The sequence below is a fragment of the Labeo rohita genome, chromosome 15 (genome assembly GCF_022985175.1).
Source record: "Labeo rohita strain BAU-BD-2019 chromosome 15, IGBB_LRoh.1.0, whole genome shotgun sequence".
NCBI lineage: Eukaryota > Metazoa > Chordata > Actinopteri > Cypriniformes > Cyprinidae > Labeo > Labeo rohita.
In genome coordinates this window covers 16,145,393-16,158,331 of record NC_066883.1, presented here as the reverse complement: position 1 = coordinate 16,158,331, position 12,939 = coordinate 16,145,393, and the positions used below count along the sequence as shown (strand labels likewise).

The 12,939-nt window shown below is 34.6% G+C and overlaps 1 protein-coding gene across 3 annotated transcripts in view; it reads left to right on the top strand.

Moving 5' to 3' along the window:
* Positions 1–9,688: 9,688 nt before the first annotated feature.
* ulk2 (unc-51 like autophagy activating kinase 2) overlaps positions 9,689–12,939 on the top strand; it is a 43,543-nt gene continuing 40,292 nt past the window's right edge. For all 3 annotated transcript variants that reach the window (XM_051128513.1, XM_051128512.1, XM_051128511.1), the window contains exon 1: positions 9,689–10,695. In XM_051128513.1, the coding sequence (XP_050984470.1) occupies positions 10,606–10,695 (90 nt within the window). In that variant the 5' untranslated portion in view covers positions 9,689–10,605. The remainder of the gene's footprint in view (positions 10,696–12,939) is intronic.

Genomic DNA, 12,939 nt, shown 5'->3' with positions numbered 1-12,939 from the left:
TGAATAAATCATTCTTCCATTGACTTATAATTTTCATTCACTAAAGTCTCTTCCTTTTAAAGTGCACACCTGCTTTAGTGGCTTGTTCTGCTTCCATAGACTGACTTTAGCACAAACTGGTAGCATTTGCTTATGAAGGAGCAGTTCATTGGTTGTGAATCTACTGAACGAATCTGTGTCTAAAATCTGAATGAATCATGTTTGTTAAGGAATGTACATATACACATCCACATCCACATACAATTGTTATTTACATTTTTATTTTTATCCTTTTGTACTTTTTTTATCTTGGTAAATGTCCAGTAGCAGACTTAATAAAGCAAAACCAACAGATATGCTCATATTATTTAATTCATTCTGTTTTTAAACTGTGTCTTGAATAATAAAAAGAAACTTGAGGTTGTGGACAAGAAATATAAAGGGGCTAAAAAGAAAAAAGAAAAGACAAAATTCTGGTAGGTTCTGGAAAGATTTACTTAGTGATCTTCAATCATTAATGGCTTTTCACTGCTCACTTAATTAGATTTTTCTCCCATTTTAATCTCTAATTTTATCTCATTCCTGCCGTTTCCATTATGTACAGGTGCATCTCAAAAAATAAGAATATCATGAAAAAGTTCATTTTTTTGTAACTTATTTTAAAAACTGAAACTTTCATATATTCTAGATTCATTACATGTAAAGTAAAATATTTCTAAAGTTTTTTTTTTTTTTTTTTTTTTTTTTTTTTTAATTTTACTGGATACTGGATTTTTGACTTTCATGAGCTGTATGCTTTAATCATCAAAATTAAAACAAACAAACAAAAAAATACTTTTGAAATGTTTTACTGTATGTGTAATGAATCTAGAATATATGAAAGTTAAATTTTTTTAAGTTACAATAAAAAAAAAAAAAATAAAAAAAACTTTTTCATGATATTCAGATTTTTTGAGATGCACCTGTACAGTCATATTGCCCAGCTGGCCAGCTTACCTTATATTTGATGCATATATTATTGTATATATCATGGTACATGAATATGTTAATCATTTAGTTCTGTGGCACATATTAAAGTATCATGCATTTTCATGGTATCAGCATAGTATTCATTGTAAGGAGCAGTGTTACCAAGTCTGAGTTTTTCCCACAGAACTGGGCTACTTCAACACTGTTGGTTCGGGTTGTTTTTCATGTCCGCTGGTTGAAGCAGCCCCAATAATGTAATATTTAGGCCCTGGAATGCAAATTTTACTAGGGGAACCTAAAAAATGTGTATTTAATTCCCCTTGTAACGCGATTTTTAATGGGGTACCCCCCTTAAAATGCGATTGGGCTACTTTTGAGTAGCAATTAGGTTGGTTTTATAACAATACATTTACTTGAGAAGCAAAATAACTAAATATATTAAGATATTACTTCTGAAACAGGTGAGTTTATGCCTAAAATAAGAAAAAATAACTGTCAATGGTGTAAAAAAAAAAGAAAGAAAGAAAAACAATTTAAAGGGAAAACAAAACAAGAGACTCTGACTGTATGTACACATCACCTGCAATGGTGAGAAGGTTTTTATTTACAGGTCTGTTGTTTTTTCTTTAATTGATCACTTTAAGTTTTGAAGTTGTTTAATTCTGTAGGCCAGAGGTTTAGATCTTCACGTCAAGAAAGTCTTTCTGGCCTGTTGAAAAGCCTGCTGCTCCCGAGACATTCTGGAAAGTCAGGCCAGACTGTGAGTCTACAAGCATCAGAAGAAGAATTAATAAAATAAAGTTTAGTAGGTAATATTCTTTCCTAAAAAAAAAAAAAAAAAAATAATAATAATAAATGGACAGTTTAAGAAGAAAAACATTAAAAATGCCACTCTAATAAGTGCAGCATGCATATTTCGCAACATGTACTATACTACTACCACACTAAAGTACATACTTTGTAGGTTATCATGATAAAAAGCATTTATTATCAACTTGAGTGAACCTAAATGCATTTAAGGCAATACACTGACAATAGAAGCAACAGGCATGAAAGCAATCCACCTTTTTCTTCCCGTGAGAGTGGCCATTTGTACATTTTATGGGTCTGGTTTCTGGCCTTCTCCATGTCCAGCTATTTTTAGCTGTACAAAACAGCTCGTTTTGCTGCTTGATACTGCAAATTGGTGTGTTTTACCATGTTATTTTAATGTATTATCTTAATTATGACTCAAATCTTTTGAATCAGTTTACTGATTTTGATTCGCTCATATAATTTTACCTCAGTTTTGTCAAATACTGGGAATAACTTCAGTCAAGCAAGAAAAAAAAGTTAAATTAACATCTAGTGTACAGTCCTACATAATAGGCAAATTAAGAAAATTATGATTTGACATGTTGCAGAGATTTGTGTATCAGAAAAAAAACCCTTTGCGTCTTGAGTTCGGTCTTTTTCTGAAGCGAGGAAAACCTTAGTACAAAATTCTAGCAATTAAATGTGGATATGTTTTACTTCACTCTAGTCTACATGGGAAAATATGTTGAAGTTTTTAATTAAGTATTAACACAGTAACCACACTTGAAATTTCTATGTACATTTTACATCTGTAACCTCTGGAGAAAACTTAACTTCTGTACAATAATGATAATTTATAAGATTGTGATGTGCAAAGCTGCTGAATAAAAGGCCACTTTCAGACGTCAGAAACAGACACTGTTACAGTACCTCTAAAATTAAAGATTTCAACTCAACTCACCTCATCAATCTGCGTCGGGGTCGTTTGTCTTATTCTTCTGTGTTTCATGGCAGATAGACAACAGTGATGTACACCACCACCTCCTGGACTAATTAGTGTAATCAGCATGAGGAAACATCCTTTTGAAAACCAATCTAATACATTTTGACCTTTGACCTTTTACGGGTTGAAGGTTAACTGTATAATATAAATAAAACTATATATAAAATACAGAGTCACATTTAAAAATGTTAATAATACTAATTAACTTTAAATAATCATGCAATTAATTATGAATAAATAATTGAATCGACTAATTATAAATTTAAACCAAAACTTTACAAATTTTATAATCCTCAGTGTCACAGTAAAATTAATTACTCACCTCAATTTTCACTGCTTGTCTGTATTCACCATTCATCCATTTAGATAATTCTGATGTTGCTCCCGTCATTATAAGACTATGATCTTCTACAAGGAACATCAGGCCAATCTCCTAAAGTCCAGAATCAGGTGGTTTGTCTTTGTCTGGCATCTCAGCTGAGACCTGTCCACTATGGGTGACCCTACCAGTAGTTGTGAACTACCAGTGGCATAGCTCTCAGCATCACTGATGCACACAAGCCCTCACAGCACGTCAAGCTGCAAACCATGTGAGGGACTAACCTAACCTAACCTAACCTAACCTAACCCAACTGATTAAAACAACCACATGTCAACCAACCACTCAAAATATCTGAACATCCACATAACAAGACCATAAGAAACCAAACACGAGTCCAGTGACCACAACGCAACACGATAACAATCGAGCAGAAAACCTTAGCAAACGCATGTCAATACACAAGAAACCTCCAAAACATCTGACAAAACCATGTAGCAATGTGCCAAAAACCTGCTTGGAACAACCTAGGAGCCGCATACCAACACAATCATCAAAGACACCACCATACAGCAATGTGATAAAAACATACACTACAAAATAAAACTTACAAACTTAAAACTGAAACTTACTCTATAAAGATGTAGAACTATATACAGTATTTACATACATAATCCATGTGACACTGTGATGACTCAGTGTCTGGCCTTTTTTCTTCGGGGTTCCTCGGGCAGGGGCTCTTCACTGATGTCCACGTGGATCCGTGGAGCGATGCTTCTGCTGGTTTTGGAGAAGCGTTCAGTGATGAGAACACGTCCTGCAGGCTGCTCGGTCTCCAGCAGTGATGGGCAGTTGAGTTTCTCCCACAGGCGCTGTTTTATCTTCAGTCCCAGCTCGAGGCTGTAGGGACGGCGCCGACCACAGCGTGTCTGTATCATTGGCTCGGCTACAGAGCAGTAAATGTCCTGGTAGCCTTGCACACTGTGGCCGTGGATGGAGATGGGCTCTTCCTGCTGACACAGAGGAGCCTGACACACATCCACTGAAGAGACTGCTGGTTGGATGTCGGGAATGACAGCAGCGTTCTTCACATAGCGCTTTTCCAAACCTTTGGGTCTTCCAGCTTTGTCAGAGGTGCGGCTGTAATTGTGCTCTAACCTGATCAAAGCTGCCAGCCGTGAAAGTTCACAGGTGCCTTGAACGGAAGAGGCGGCCTCCACTATGAATCCCCTCAGGTGTGTCGGAAGAGCCCTGGTTCTTCTCAGACGGCGCTGCTCCATTAAGAGGAATCAAGAAAGACTTCACAAATTGATTAATTGATAAAACTCACCAAACTGTAGATTTGTGAAGAGCTTAAAGTGTGAGCAATCAGGCTTCAAAACTTTAAGGACAGTCGTGTTGATATTTTACATAGCAACTAAAGCTGCTGTACTGACATAGAATGTTGAGGCTCATTTAAATGTAAACAACGACATCATCAGCAATAAGTCAATTACAGCAGCATAAACTATATGTTACATGTAATATATGCGTCTCTATTGCCATTTAATGTTCATTTAATGCACATATCCCTCATCATGTCCCTCATCTGTGTGTGTGCATGTAGAGGTGTCTGTTAAGGCCTGAATCACTATTAGGAACCACTCTATGTTAGTGGTTCATGAATGAATCTGTGTGTTGAATGAATCTTTTAAGTGAATAAATCATACATTCCCTAAAGTCTCTTCCTTTTAAAGTGCACACCTGCTTTAGTGGCTTGTTCTGCTTCCATAGACTGACTTTAGCACAAACTGGCAGCATTTGAGTGTGGCTTGTGAAGGAGCAGTTCATTGGTTGTGAATCTACTGAACGAATCTGTCTCTAAAGTCTGAATGAATCATGTTTATGAAGGAATGTACATATACACATACACATACACATACACATACATATTCTTATTTACGTTTTTATTTTTATCCGTTTGTCCTTTTTTTATCTTGGTAAATGTCCAGTAGCAGACTAAATAGTACAAAACCAACAGATGCTTATATTATTTAATTTAAACTGTTTTTAACCCATGTCTTGAATAATGAAAAGAAATTTGAGGTTGTCAACAAGAAATATGGTAGGGGTCAATGGTAGGGTTTGATTTTTCTCCCATTTTAATCTTTTAATTCATCTCATCCCTACTATTTCCATTATGTACAGTCATATTGCCCAGCTGTCCAGCTTACCTTGTACTTGATGTATATATTATTGTATATATCATGGTACATGAATGTGGTAATCACTTAGTTCTGAGATATATATCAAAATACCATGCATTTTCATATAAGACACTATGAGCATCAGCATAGTGTTTATTGTAAGGACTTTTTTGTTAGGACTTACTAACTACCGAAAAGCACAATTTACCATTGTTTTTATACATGGTACGCAAGTAATATCGTGTTTATTATTTGATTATTACCTTTCTGCTTTCACATCTCATGATACTAACTATATTTTGATCTAAACTCTTCAGTTTACTGAATCTTTAGATATAATATACAAACTTACATGCAAACAAAAATATGGAATTTGGTGCAATTGCTGATTTTCACATTATATGGCCAAAAAGTATTACATTCTTATAACTTGTAATGTAAATCAGTGAGAGTTTAATGACAGTAAAACAGACTACTTACATAAAATGTAAGTAAATGTAAGTTGTCACTCTGTATCTCCCTAATATAATTTTGTTAGGGGAGACCGGTGAGTGTTGTAACACGGGGTTAGTTGTAACACTGCCAGTTTGACAAGTCAGAAAGGAGCCGTGTTGATGTCATCAATACATCATACACTCCATTCACATTTTTAATGTTACAGGAGAAGTGGCATGTGAATGTGAGCAAATTAGTAGATTTTATGACCAAAAAACTGATTTTCAAGAAAGAAAGTAATTTTTTTCACTAAGATTTTTTGCCTAGCAGTCACTGTGTTGTAGATACAATTATTTGACTTAACCTAAAGTAGCTGTTTCTCTAGTTTAATTTGATATTTTGCATTCATGCTCATTTAAAACCCACATGCTAAAACAGTTTGCTATGTTATGGCTGTTTGGGGTGGGGATAGTTGTAACAGTTTATTAAAAATGTAACAACCAACTCCTTATGATGATTCCAATGAGTCCAATTATTTAGTCACATCCTCTACTGAAGCAAAGTCATATGAGGTTTTTGTTGCACATCAAGGGATTTATGTAAAATGCGTTTCCATCTTCTTATTGGATAAAAACACCTCAAATGAGCACATACGGTTTTTTTTGTGCACATGTTTAGAATTTATTTGCATCTTGATATTTCCATCCACCATTTTTAATGTGACATTCCAAAATTCACATAACAGTAGATGGTAATACTTTACAATACAGGTGCAGAAATATGCATTAATTCATTCTTAACTAATGCAGAGATAATCATAAGTTAATGTATAACTTATGAAGAACTAAACCATTTATTAATAATTACTTCATCAGCAACAAATGAACATTTTATATGATTCATAGATTAAATAATCAATAAATTGTTATTAGCGAAATGTGTCATAATGTATTAATTCCTTAATAACTTATTTTATTAACTAATAGTTTAAATGTATGTGTTAATTACCACAATGGGTTGAAGCCATGCATTTCATTTTCCAGTTGTCTGCTTTAATTAATCATTAGCTAATGATTTGCAAAGATGTCATTATGTTATGACTTTACTTGTTGAGGCACAGAACTATTAACTAATTGTTAAGTAATATGTCATTGTTGTTATGGATTTATAATTAGTTAGTCATGTGCCTCAACAAGTAAAGTCATAACATAATAATATCTTTGCAAATCATTTGGTAATGATTCATTAAAGCAGACAACTGGAAGTTGAAATGCATGGCTCCAACTCATTGAGGCACATGACTAATGAACTAATTCTATATCCATAACCACAATGACATATTACTTAACAATTAGTTAATAGTTCTGTGCCTCAACAAGTAAAGTCACAACATAATGATACATTTGCAAATCATTAGCTAATGAGTATTTAAAGCAGACAACTGGACGTTGAAGTACATAACTTTGATCACTCTGGTAATTAATATATGAATTAATTAATTAATTAATTAATACATTATTAATTAATAAAGTAAGTTATTAGGGAATTGATACATTATGACACATTAATAACAATTTATTGATTACTTAATCTATGAATCATATAGAATGTTCATTAGTTGCTGATGTTGTAATCATTAATAAATGGTTGAGTTCTTCATGAATTATACATTAACTCGTGATTATCTGTGCATTAATTAAGCATGAATTAATGCATATTTGTACACACATATTGTAAAGTGTTACCAAATAGATTGATGGCAACACAGCTAGGGACTGAATACAGTACACACACACACACACACACACCAATTGTTTTTGTCCTAAAATGAATACAGCATAATGTTTTTGACACTTTAAATGGTTCATTTTATTAAAAAGAACTGATTATTCTTTGTCCTTCAATCAAGTTTTATTTGTAGTAGACAAATGTGGCTACCATATATCAAAGTTTGAGAGATCTAGCACAAACATCCAAGAGTTACTGATACTCAAACAAAAAGTGTTACTCTCTCCCCTGTAGATATATATATATTATTGTGTGGGTAACATAACATATAATACAATACAATGATATGAAATTAAACATGCAAAATTCCCTCAAAGCCTAATGTATCATATTTGATACTCTTTACTTTTAACATGATTTTTCTAAAATTAAAAATAAAAAATAAACCCAAAATACTGTTTACTTAATAAAAAAATAGTAAAGATTTCACAGCAAAAAGACATGTATTTAGAATTGTGAGTATTAAATATGAAACAACTGAATTTACAGGGTTAATGAGAAACTTGTTTATGAATTATTGCATTTCAGAGGTGAGCCAGAATTCCAGAGTTCTTGACCTTAACCAATGGAAACTGACAATCATGCTGTTCTCCAACACTACGTGACCATATAGTGACACTGGAGAAGGACCCACCCATGTCTGTTGTCTCACCCTATAAATCTTTTAGTCTGATGCTTCACATGGACATGTGAAAGGCATGTTGAGACATGAGTCACTCAGCATGTGACTTTTTAGTAATAATAGCAGTCACGTACTGTATGTTAAAACTTACTATTTATGGCAATACCCCATATATACGTTGCAATCAAAACTTCTAGGGATGCTACACTGTAAAAATTATTTACTTATACTTCTTTCTTACATATTTATGTCTTGCTTTCCTGTATAAATATCTAATAATTCTTTAAAAAGATACATTTACTTGAGAAGCAAAATGACTAAAGATATTACGTCTGAAACAAGTGAGTGTATGCTTAAAATAAGAAAAAAAATAACTGTCAATGGTGCAGAAAAATAAGCTTAAATTAAAGGGAAAACAAAACAATTGTTCTTACACAACTGGTAGACATTTTCTCAGTTTAGGCATAAGTTGACCTTTGTTTTGTTTTTTTTTAAAAAAACTAATTAAAAAAGAGTTTAGATATTAGATATAATCCTAAACGAATGTTACGATCTTCTAGTGCTAGATTTTTAGCATATTACACAGTAAATCTTAAGTGATCTGCTGGTACCTCTTTTAGTCACTATGCTCCAAAAATTTGGAATTGTCTTCCAAATGAAGTGAGAGAGTCCACTAGTATTCATATTTTTAAAAAACGTGTGAAAACATACCTTTTTAAAGTTGCCTATGTGCATAATAGTGTGTGAGGTGTGTGTATTCTTATTTATTTATTTATTTATTTCTCTTTTTCTTTGTTGTCTTTAATTTTTTATATATATAATTTTCTATTATTTCTATTATGTTTTGTTTATATTTGTTGAATTTTTTGTACCATGCTGATGTTTTTTTTGGCTTGTGAAGCACTTTGAGTTGCATTCTATGTATGAAAAGTGCTATACAAATAAATAATTATTATTATTATTATTTGCAAAGGAAAACAACAAAAATTATATAAAATTTTGTATATATATATATATATATATATATATATATATATATGTATATATGTATATATGTGTATATATATATATATATATATATATATATATATATATATATATATACATAAATCAGTTTGCAGTCTGTTTTACCACCAGAGGATGCCAGTGAGCTCTTCATTGACAAAAATAAACAATTTTATTTACATTTTCGTGTTCATACAGGCAGCCGCCGTCAGGGGGAGCACCAAGTGCTGTCATATTGTTTTTGTGTTATTAAAAATAAATCAGCACTGGAGTCTAGCACTCTGTGCAATTATGACTTTTACGTTTTTGTTATTATGAGAATTTAAAATGCATGTTTTTCTTGTGTATATTAGGCATAATCCCCTCTTAATCCCCTCTTTCTTTATTCTTTCTTTTCTCGTAATCGCTTATAAAAACTGCATTCTGGTGGAAAATTTAAAAAAAGCTTCGCTTTTTCGCAGTTCAAGTTCCTTTCCTTTGTATACTCTGTTTCTTGGTCAGGCTTTGTGATGCGAGTGGGACTATCTCTCGCGGCGGAGGGCGACACACTCCCGTACGCGGAAGAACACGTTATGATGGTCTTCTCCTGTAAGAGCTCTGTCATTGTAATGCAGCAAGCTGCGATCATGGTCAACTTCTCCGAGCGAACTGAAGATAAACGTTAAATCCCCTTCACGTAACGGATAGTGCTTTTAACGTCTTCCCCTCGTTTCCCAAAAGCGAACCATTGCTTGTTTTCCTGCATCGTCCCGCGGGATGGAAAGCAGGACAGAGGGGTGAACTGAAGAAATGGTGTACTCAGCTATCATATGGATTTGAGGGAGAGTACCATATCGTTGCAGAAGGACAGATGACTTTTGCATCAAACGCATCGGAACGGTGCTGGACCTCGTTGTTTTGTAAACCGACGTGTTATTATATAAGCGACACTGTTTATCCCAATGTAAAATAGATGTCGGAACACTTCTAGATAGTATTTATTGCTATTCATCTGCTGTGTTGGAATTGTAAATATTGTTGGATTTCCTCAGGCTGTCATTTTAGCCAGTTCGCGATGGGAAACTCAGTGACCCGCCGCGCCGTTGTTGAGTTAACGAGGCACTGTAATAACAGTAAGAGAGAGAGGGCGTTTGCAAGCTCTTTCTTTCCTTTTAAACTGAACTGACATCATGTAGCTTGGAAACTGTATAGGTTTGAGATTGATTTATAGCTATTTCATCTAGCTGTTTTGCGAAATGTCTTGTTAACTGGGTCAGAAAGCGACAGCGGAACTAGTTAGGTGCATCCTGCGCATCTAGCTAGTAAACTTCACATTTAGCTATTCCTTTGTTTCGATTCAGACTTCGTCTTTACGTCTATTTGGAAACCCTCAAGCGCACCGAATCGCCTTCAGCACTGATAATTTGGGGATGACAGGGTTCTCGGACAGAGGTTAACTAGAGTTTGAAGAACTTGTCCCTGACAGCCTCTCCATCACAAGCTGTTGTGTGACACCTGCCAAAAAATGGAGACGGTGGGAGACTTTGAATACAGCCGAAAAGACCTCGTCGGACACGGAGCCTTTGCGGTCGTCTTCAAGGGAAGACATAAAAAGGTAAATAATCACATGACTGGCTCGATCCCCTGCGGCTCAGCATCATTATTCACTGTAAATCTGGGCCATGCTCTTTAGATGCGTCTGGTTTATCCTTTTTGCATCCAAGTGAGGCGTTTAATGTCAGATTTACATGGAGTAAATGCATTGCAGTAGAGTAATATAAATTCGTGTATCAATATGTGAGATCTCGGTCATTGCAGCTCTTGATTAGAAACCGTGGGTTGTTTTTATGTAACGTGTGCTAGAATAGGTCACATACTGCTGGAGTCATTCATTCATAAAACAGCCTCCGTGAATAAGCCGTCTGACGTCAATAGGACTGACCGGTCTACTTGTACGTTTGGGCGGAGGGACAGGACGCACATTTTGTTGTGATTTTTCTGCTTGATTTTGACATTACCTAACACACAAAACATACTGACCGGATGTTATGAGAAAATGGCAAGCCGCTTAAACATCATTGCATAAAACTAACTAGTATCTGTGTTTACTGTTAAATGACTAGTCCAATATTGATGTAAATCTTGTCATTATTTTCAGTACTAGCATCTATTCATTAGCAGTATGTGATCTAAATCTAAAAGAGTGAAATTTACCTGAAACACTTAGGGTAAATAAATAAGCATCTTAAATAAATAAGCTGGAATAGATATTAGTAAATCTTGGAACTGAAGTGTTTGGCACAAATCCAAGCAAACTTGGAGGCCTCATTGAGATCTCATCTGAATCTGAAAGGAGACGTGAGATCACTGGGTTCTTTTCTTGGGAGAAACATCTGCGAAGCATGCAACATCTCCGGTTTCGCTCTATGTAATCTCATTGGCGTCGAGGAGAAACCACTGATATATAAAAAAGCTAATTTGTGAATTTCTCATTCTGATTAGTGGGAAAACATTGATATTAGGGATGTAATGATATTATCAATATCGTGATATGGCGATAGCAAAACGGTCTTGATGTTATCGTTGATACATGATGATATGAAACGATATAGGTCTTCTGTGCAAAAAGTGTATTATATCTCCTAGTTTGGATTTTATAACTCAACAATAGTGAGTTTGTCAATTCTCAAGGGAAAAAAAGCCAGAGCTGAGGGGAAAAGAGAGAATGATGAGTTGTTTTTTCTTAGCAGAATTCTTGGAATTGTGAGAATAAAGTCGGAATTTTGAAATCTAAACTCAAATTTACCATTTTCCATAGCTCCATAGACTGCTACTTGAAAACCGTTATTTTCTGCAACCAGATAAGCTCCACTCACAAAAAAACCATCATCACTGTTTGTAAACACTGAATTGGTCTATTCTAACATTAAAAAGTCTTTGAAGTTGTGTTTCGGGCCACGACGTTTTGGCACAGTATCTGTCAGACAAACTAAAACCGAAAGCACAATATGGCTTAATCCCTTCATCAAGTCTGTTTTCACTGAAGCTGGAGTTTTCCTTCAAATTAAAAGCTCTGCTGGCGTTTCCGTCAAAATAAAAGCTTCAAGGAGAAGTTCACTTCCAGAACAAAAATTTACGGATCATTTACTTTCCCCCTTGTCATCCAAGATGTTCATGTCTTTCTTTCTTCAGTCGTAAAGAAATTGTTTTTTTGAGGAAGACGTTTCAGGATTCTCTCCATATGCTGGACTTCAATGGTGTCCACGAGTTTGAACTTCCAAGATGCAGTTTAAATGCAGCTTCAAAGGCAAAACGTTTCTAGCAAAACGTTTCTAGCAAAACGATCAGTTATTTTCTAAAAAAATTGACAGTTTATACAGTTTTTAACCTCAAATGCTCATATTGTCTAGCTCTGCGTGTACTCGGTGTATTCCAGTTCAAGACAGTTAGGGTATGTCGAAAAACTCCCATCTCTTTTTTTTAATCCAACTTCAAAATCGTCCTACATCGTTGTTTTACCTTTTGTTTGTAAAGGGCCTGCTTTGCACCTGCTTTGCACGTTCACTTTGTAAACACTAGGTCAGTACTTCTGCAGTGTTGTGGGGTGATTTTGAAGTTGGAGAAGAAATGGGGGAGTTTTTCAACATACCCTAACTGTCTTTAACTGGAATACACAGAGCTCACGCAGAGGTAGACAAGACAAGCATTTTGAGATTAAAAAGTATATAAATTGTAAATTTTTTGATTGTTTTGCTAGATAAGACCCTTTTTCAAAAGTTCAAACCCTGCACAGACAGCAACGCAGCTACCATGTTCAAGGGCCAGAAAGGTGGTAAGGACATCATTATAGTCCATGTGA